This window comes from Terrapene carolina, unplaced genomic scaffold, assembly GCF_002925995.2.
Source record: "Terrapene carolina triunguis isolate 2854851 unplaced genomic scaffold, T_m_triunguis-2.0 Scaffold147, whole genome shotgun sequence".
In the NCBI taxonomy this organism is placed as follows: domain Eukaryota; kingdom Metazoa; phylum Chordata; order Testudines; family Emydidae; genus Terrapene; species Terrapene triunguis.
Window position 1 is genome coordinate 5,145,354 of NW_020664498.1, and position 7,771 is coordinate 5,153,124.

General features: G+C 50.6%; 1 protein-coding gene across 1 annotated transcript; it reads left to right on the top strand.

The window, feature by feature from the left end:
* Positions 1-2,960: 2,960 nt before the first annotated feature.
* LOC112106594 (zinc finger protein 503) lies at positions 2,961-6,700 on the top strand. Its single transcript, XM_024199933.2, has 2 exons — positions 2,961-3,550; positions 4,542-6,700. The coding sequence occupies exons 1-2, from the start codon at positions 3,245-3,247 to the stop codon at positions 6,060-6,062; spliced, it is 1,827 nt and encodes a 608-aa protein (XP_024055701.1). The 5' UTR covers positions 2,961-3,244; the 3' UTR covers positions 6,063-6,700.
* Positions 6,701-7,771: the final 1,071 nt, after the last annotated feature.

Genomic DNA, 7,771 nt, shown 5'->3' on the forward strand with positions numbered 1-7,771 from the left:
ACAGATAGGAGTCTCTCTGGTCCTGTAAGGAAAACAGCTGTTCCAAGCACTTTAATGCAAATGAACACAAATGAAGGTTTCAGCTTTTTTTTTATTCCAGAGTTTTACTGCACTCCATTTATCAATTGGACTTGACAACAAAAGAAAGAACCGGGGGAAAACCTGGGGCAGATTTAAGTCATTTCCACTCTACGTAAGGAAGAGACCTTACGGACAAGTTGCGGGTCTCGTCAATCCTGCTGCAAGATCATTTTCTTGGGCAGGGCTTCCCCTGTCCTCTAGTTTTCACTCTTGCATAAAATGACCCCATTGATTTTAACATCTTTTCGGGCAAATACACGAACAAAGGCTTTCCTCCCTTTCCAATTTCAGTAATCACCTTTTGAGAAATACAGAAATGTTTTAGGGCAAAATAGCAAACACAAGGAGTTTAAAACATTGTTCATTTTAACTTTATCCTCTACACACGGCTCAAGGATGGTGGTGGGTTGATCCATGCACCGCATTTCAAAGAGAAAAGTGGCTTTTAAAAGAGACCTTGCGTATATTTCTGTGACTTCAGAATTTAAGAAGGGACTGGTTTGAAGGGAAAAGATCTAGGAGAAAATGCCAACCCGAGCTACTAATATTAGAGCATGAACTGACACTGACACATTAGTTTGGGGATGGGGACTGTGTTTCAAACATACACATGTTGGTAGGTTCAGAAGACGCAACCACAAAAGAAAGTGAAAGTTCTTTCTTGTCCCCTCAGCAATCCCTTTTCCAGGATCAGTCCTTGTTCTAGCTGGAGTCCAGGTCAGGAATTGGACGCGACCTCTAAAGCACTTGCCTTGTTCTTCACTTGTCAAACGTGTTTTATCTCTCAAAGTGACCTTTTTGTTAATGTTGTAGATCGTGTGGGCCACCATGTCAGATCCGGAAACAAAAGTAAGAGATTGATTAACACATTTTGCCTGTGAAAAAAATGTTAGTGGATGAAGAGGGTTGTAGGCTGGAGAGGAAAGTTGGTGTTGTGTTGTTTTTTTTAAATCCAACCCAGAGCACCAAAAAGGGGATGGGAAGTCGATCAAGAATCTACCAACATTGGAAGGTGAGGTGCCCTCAACCTATGACCTCCTACTCACGTGGCATTTCTTGTAGACATATAACACAGAAATCTTTAAAAAGGGCTAGGGGACCAAGTACGTGTGTGCATACTAGAGACTCTTTGTGTATACAAACACATATGTATATTACACACACACGGAGATAGGTAGGCAGGTAGATTAGGCGCACCCGCCCTCCCCCCCGGGTAGCTCCAGTTACAGTTTAGCACATATACAAATGGCGAGTCCATATGCTATGTAAAGTGAAAACTCCGGTAACTGGGAACAAATACTCATCGCCCACCCCAACCTGTCCTTTGATGCCGGGTAATCGTTTGCTGAGCCTGTCCGAGTCAGTATTGGCATTCTGCGGCCGCTCAATCAATCTTAATCTCCTCTACATTCCGCCGTGCCAAGCGCTTGAGTGACCGGATGGCGAGAAAAAGCCCAGCCATGAGTCGTCTTCTTCGCCCAGCTCAGCCCTCCTTCCTCTCCCTCATCCCCATCCTCATCCGCCAAAGAACGTGTATAATAACCGAGGCAGGAGAAAAGGAAGGGGGATCGCCTTTAAAACGCGCACACACACAAAGCAGAGCCACCCCGGTTAATTAAAACTGCTCCGCGAAGGTATATATTGTGGCGTCGCGGCGAACAGGAGTCACTCTCCCTTTTGTTGGCATACAAATTGAGTTTACTCGGGGAGCGATTTATTCCTTACATTGAATGGCTCTTTCTCAAAGGAGCCCGTCTCTCTCCCCGCGTTTTTCGCCTCCCCTCCCTCTCTTCCTTCAAGTCACACCAGGCTTGTAATCAGCAACAAAAGCTGACATAAATCAAGGGCGGATTGACAGGGGCTGACAAATAACTGATTGATTGCGGTTGGGGAGCATTGACAATTGATGGAGGGGTGGAGAGATCCAAAAAGAGAGGGAGCGAGTGGAGGAAGGCGGTGTGTGTAACATTGAAAACATGTGACAGTCACTTCCCCCAATCTCTGCATTGGGCTCCCAGTGTCATCGTAGGCCTGATTGGAGAGCTTCTGCTCGTACTTGGCGGGGGGGGAGGGGAGAGACGACGACTTTATTTAGTTTCACGTCAAAGACCACTTTGAAATATGAAGTAGTGGGGGGGGGGAAAGCTTTCTATTCCCCCTTTTCCTCCAGCACTAGGCAGGACATTATCCAACCTGATCAACACTAGCCCTTGGTTTAGTGGGGCAAGGTTACAAAAATGCCACGGGTGAAACCACCATAGAGCGGTTGGAGCGAAGGAAAAAGCAACCTACAATATAAATACATGAATGTATATATGCATACGTATAAATATTTGTATACATAACTGTATAAACACATTCACTATGGAGTATTTAAAGGCTGTTATAGCCTGTGCTGTGTCATGAGGGTCAGGGGCTCTTAAATATACCTAGCACACCGTATTGGCTACCCACCTGGCGCGCCCTTGAAAGAGCGCGCTTCCCCTTGATGTTGCGCAGCGTGCTTTTTGTATGTATTGGCAGAGGCTGGGGGCAGTGAGGAGCACCGGGAGAACGACTTCAAAGCGCGGGATGTGAAACACAAAATTAACGCCCATCCCGTCCTAGGAACAAAAACAAGAAGGGGAGGGAGAGAGGGGGGGGGAGTGCGAGAGAGGGAGAACCCATGAAAACCGTAGGAAAAAAAAGAAAAAAGCCCCAGCCCGGGGAACGTCACATCCCCTTGACCCTCCAATCACCTCGGGGTCCCATTTGATTGGAAGGCGGCAAAGGCTTTAATCTCAGACTAACTCAGCTGCTTTTGAAGTGAGTTTCTTTGCCAGATCCCGGGCTGGACGAGCAGCGGCTCGCAGCAGCACAGCTGAGTGGAGGAGGAGGAGGGAGAGTGCAGCAGCCGGGGACCAAGCGAGACACATTCACCATCCCCCCCCCAGCCCCCACCCCGGGATTATTGTGCTATTTTCCTCCTTCTTCCTCTTTTCTCCGGGCTCCCCCCGCCTCCACTAGGCAAAGCCAGAGACGTTTTCTGCCTTTTTTTTGTTGTTGTTCTTGCTAGTTTGCTTTTGGGGGTGTGTGGCTGGCGCCCCCCTCCCCCGCCAAAGAGAGAAGGTTTCCGAGGCTGATCAGCGCGACTCGTCCCAGTTTTCATGCGAGGTTTTGGGTCATGATCACATCGCCCTCGCTTTCTGCTGTAAGAAGTAGTAAGCACAGCAGCAGCGGTAGAGACATTGGCGGCAGCAGCAGCCTCAGCCTCAGCAGCGCCGCTGATCTCGCCTGGCAGAACGGGCACTCTGGGAATACTACTAGCTGCACCAAGCCCTTCTTCCACTCCGTCCCTCCTTCGGACCCTTTACGCCAAGCGAATCGGCTTCCCATCAAAGTCTTGAAAATGCTCACGGCTCGGACGGGACACATTTTACACCCCGAGTATCTGCAGCCTTTGCCTTCCACCCCCGTCAGCCCCATAGAGGTAAGGAACCGGATGCCTTCCTCCCCCCCCTGCCCTGCTCAAGCGGTCTCTCTTCACGGTCATTGCATGGCGGCCTCTCCCTTCTCTTTGAAAGGCGATTAGACCAGGAACCGCATCCCTTCTTTCTCGGCTGTAGCTAAGGCTGGGTTTGCGAGCTCCAGCTTGGCTGATTTTAGCATTCCTTCTTTCATGAAAAGTTTAATTTATTTGTTTTCTTTACACCCCTTTTGGGGAGGTAGAGATGGAAGGAGACTGTTCTCCTTAAGGACTAGGGCCCCACTAGTCACAACGTGCGAAATAGTCTTGTTGGCTGAAAATATGGGGGGGGGGGGGAGAATGTGGGTGCGGCTGATCATAGCTTCCTGATCTTAGTCTCACTTCGGAAGATACCCCACCACAAACAGGCTATTTGTGTGTTGTTTTGAGTCCAACTTTTCCGCGTTACTCTGGCAGGATATTTTTCGGGATCTCCACTCTGAAAGAGGGGTGGTGTGGAGGCTGGGACTGGGTGAATGAATGGTTTCATTAAAGTCTGTTCAAAGGGAAGCCATAGATTTCCCGGAGCCCGGCTCTCCTGCTAACTCCCGATCTGTTTCTAAATAGTGTGGCCAGCCAGAAATGGTGCAGTCGCTCTACTTTACGGGCGTTTGTGCGCGCGTGCGGTGGGAACAAGGCAAAACCAAAGTGTGTGTGTGGGGGGGGAGCTGAACTTTGTAAAGCCCCCGGGGTGGGTGCTGCTTTGCCTAGGCAGTAGAGACGGGGTTTGTCTCGCCGCGGTATAAGAAACCGTTGCCTTTTAAAAGGCATTGTGGAAAATGGTGCATGGGGGGGGGGGAGGGCTGTCAGGATGATGAATGTGCACAAAATTGTTGATCCTTTTCAGGCCGTTCTCTGCAAGAAACGTCGGCAAATACCGACTTCCTTTGCTTTTGTTTTTTTTTTAAACATCTGATTAAACGTTTGCCTTTGTGTGTCCCTCTGATTTCTGCAGCTGGATGCTAAGAAGAGCCCGCTGGCCCTGTTGGCTCAGACGTGCTCCCAGATCGGGAAGCCGGACCCTTCCCCTTCCTCCAAACTCTCCTCGGTCACCTCGAACGGCGCGGGCGGGGACAAGGACTCCAAGTCGGGCCCCTTGAAACTCAGCGACATCGGCGTGGAGGACAAGTCGAGTTTCAAGCCCTACTCCAAGCCGGGCGCCGAGAAGAAGGAGCCGGGCCCCGCGGGCTGCGGTGGCGCCGCCTCGGGGGGAGTCTCCAGCGGGGAGAAGTCGGGATTCCGGGTGCCGAGCGCCACCTGCCAGCCGTTCACGCCAAGGACAGGCAGCCCCAACTCCAGCGCCTCCGCCTGCTCGCCGGGGCTGCTGCCGGCCGAGGGCAAGGCGGGAGAGGACAAGAAAGACGCGGAGGGCTGCGGCAAAGGGGGCAGCGCCAGCTCGGACGGGGGCCCGGGCGCCGCCAGCCTCAGCCACAGCCGGATTAGCGTGAGCTGTGGCGGGATTAACGTGGAGGGCGGCCAGCACCCGGAGGGCGCGCCAGGCTCCAAGCCTATCTCCTCGGACTCGTCCTCCTGCAGCAGCAGCACCACCGCCACCTCGTCCGCCTCGGTGCTGGGCTCCGGCCTGGTGGCCCCGGTCTCGCCCTACAAGCCGGGTCAGACTGTCTTCCCCCTGCCGCCGGCGGGCATGAGCTACCCGGGCACGCTGGCGGGCGCCTACGCCGGCTACCCGCCGCAGTTCCTGCCGCACGGAGTGGCCCTGGACCCCACCAAATCCGGCAGCCTGGTCGGGGCCCAGCTGGCCGCCGCTGGCAGCCTGGGCTGCAGTAAGCCGGCGGGATCGAGCCCGCTGGCCGGCGCCTCGCCGCCCTCTGTCATGACGGCCAGCCTGTGCCGCGACCCCTACTGCCTGAGCTACCACTGCGCCAGCCACCTGGCCGGCGCCGCGAGCGCCTCCTGCGCCCACGACCAGGCCCTCAAGTCCGGATACCCGCTGGTCTACCCCACGCACCCGCTGCACAGCGTCCACTCCTCCCTGACGGGGGCCACCCCGCCCTCGCTGGCCGGCCACCCCTTGTACCCCTATGGCTTCATGCTCCCCAACGACCCCCAGCCCCACATCTGTAACTGGGTGTCGGCCAACGGACCCTGCGACAAGCGCTTTGCCACCTCCGAGGAGCTGCTGAGCCACTTGCGGACCCATACTGCCTTCCCGGGCACCGATAAACTCCTCTCCAGCTACCCCAGCTCCTCCTCGCTGGCCAGCGCCGCCGCCGCGGCCATGGCCTGCCACATGCACATCCCCACCACCGGGGCGCCGGGCAGCCCCGGCACGCTGGCCCTCCGCAGCCCGCACCACGCCTTGGGACTGAGCAGCCGCTACCACCCCTATTCCAAGAGCCCTTTGCCCACCCCAGGTGCCCCAGTGCCAGTCCCTGCGGCTACGGGACCTTACTACTCCCCCTATGCACTGTACGGGCAGAGACTTACCACAGCCTCCGCTCTGGGCTACCAGTGAGTGTGGGGTGGGGTAAGGATTACAAACGACCTAGGGGGAAAGGGGGTGGGAAAGAAACCCACACTTTATACAAGCTGAAATCTGACTTTTTATAAAATAGTGTTCATTTGAGGACTGGATCCGTGAGCACTGTATTTATTTATGTTAGCTTCAAGCGGGACAATGAATCATAAAGTGCATTACTTAACTGAGCTCAATAGGTAAAAGTTGAACACCCATTGTAGAATATAAATAAAAAGGAAATAGAGGTCTTCTCTTTAATGTTACTTTAAAATTGCTATGATTGTATTGTACGTTCTTATTTAATGTCTCCTTGAAACAAAAAAAAGTTACATGCATGTTTGTTACTAAAAAACCAACTCGCAATTTGTCAATTATAACTTCAAATTGCAATTATTTTTACGGTGTATACCATTGAAAGAGAATTGGTATTTTTTTGTATGTAATCTGGAAGAAGGAAAAAAAACAAAAAAACAATTCTATTCCAAAAACCTCATTTGCCTTATTTTGTTCTTTAAAAGGAACACTTAACTATTTTTAATTTTTAAGTCCACCCTGTAAAAGGGGGTAAGGTTTACGTCATGTACTAAAATAATAGACAATGTATCGCTTTAAAGATTAAAATTCCGTATATTTGATGTATTAAAAGCTTTTACTTTTTTTTTTTTTAAATACGCTTTGAGTCTGTTACAAACACAACTGGGGCTGGGTTGGAGAGGATTACTAATTTCTCCTTACGCGTTTATTCAATTTTAATTAAAATAAAAAAAGCCCCAGCTTTATTATAACCCCCGGGCTCTCTCTAAAAATAAACAAAAACAAAAGCAGACGGTGCATGTTGTATTTTCCCCCCTTAACAGCTGTGTATGAATGAAACTAGAAAACTAAGGAACGGGTTGAGTGTGTTTTTCCTAGGTGTTTTAAGAAACCAGTTCTTGAATTATTGCTGATGTGAACGGGGGAAGCCAGTGTTTAAAACATTTTTTTTAAAGAAGGGCGTGGGGAGGCTTTGGTTCTGACATGGAAAATAGACTTAACTTGAAAAGCTTGTAAACTGCACAGAGAGAACGACCCATCTCTTCCCCTCTAAGCACGACATGAAAAAATCAGAGCACTACTTTGTCTCAACCCCATTACTGTAGGATTTTCGCAGCGCAGGGCAAACGATTGTCCCGTTAAAATAACTAATCAGACACTTCCAGTGTCTTCCATTCTCTCCTCCTTCCCCATAAGTGTTTTTTTTTTTTAAGACAAAACCAAATCTCTCAAGGTAGAATAAACCTGCTGTGAGTTCATATTAATTGAAGTGAAAAAATGAAAAACGCTACTGCTGCATGCCCCAGCAAGACTTGCATGGGCTGATGTAACTTTGCATCGTAAGTCTTTACCTAACCACCCGTTAAGACAAGCAGTTGTACGCAGTTCTCCTTTGTAAACTCCAGTATGATGGGAGAAGTAGGGAACAAACAAATGCAAACAGAACGATTAATGAATTTACATAGGATTTCTGCTTTTGCAGCCTCTTTTGCAGGGGGGTTGCGTGATACAGCCCCTATCTGCTCATTGATCTTCCTTCTACAACTCCCCTCTTCTGGCAGGGTGTGTGTCACTCTTCCCCCAGCTTGAACTGAAACGTACTAGAGTTGCAAGCGGCGACTTTGCCTTGAAAATTACTTATTTTTCTGCCTCCCCTTATATCCTCCACAATA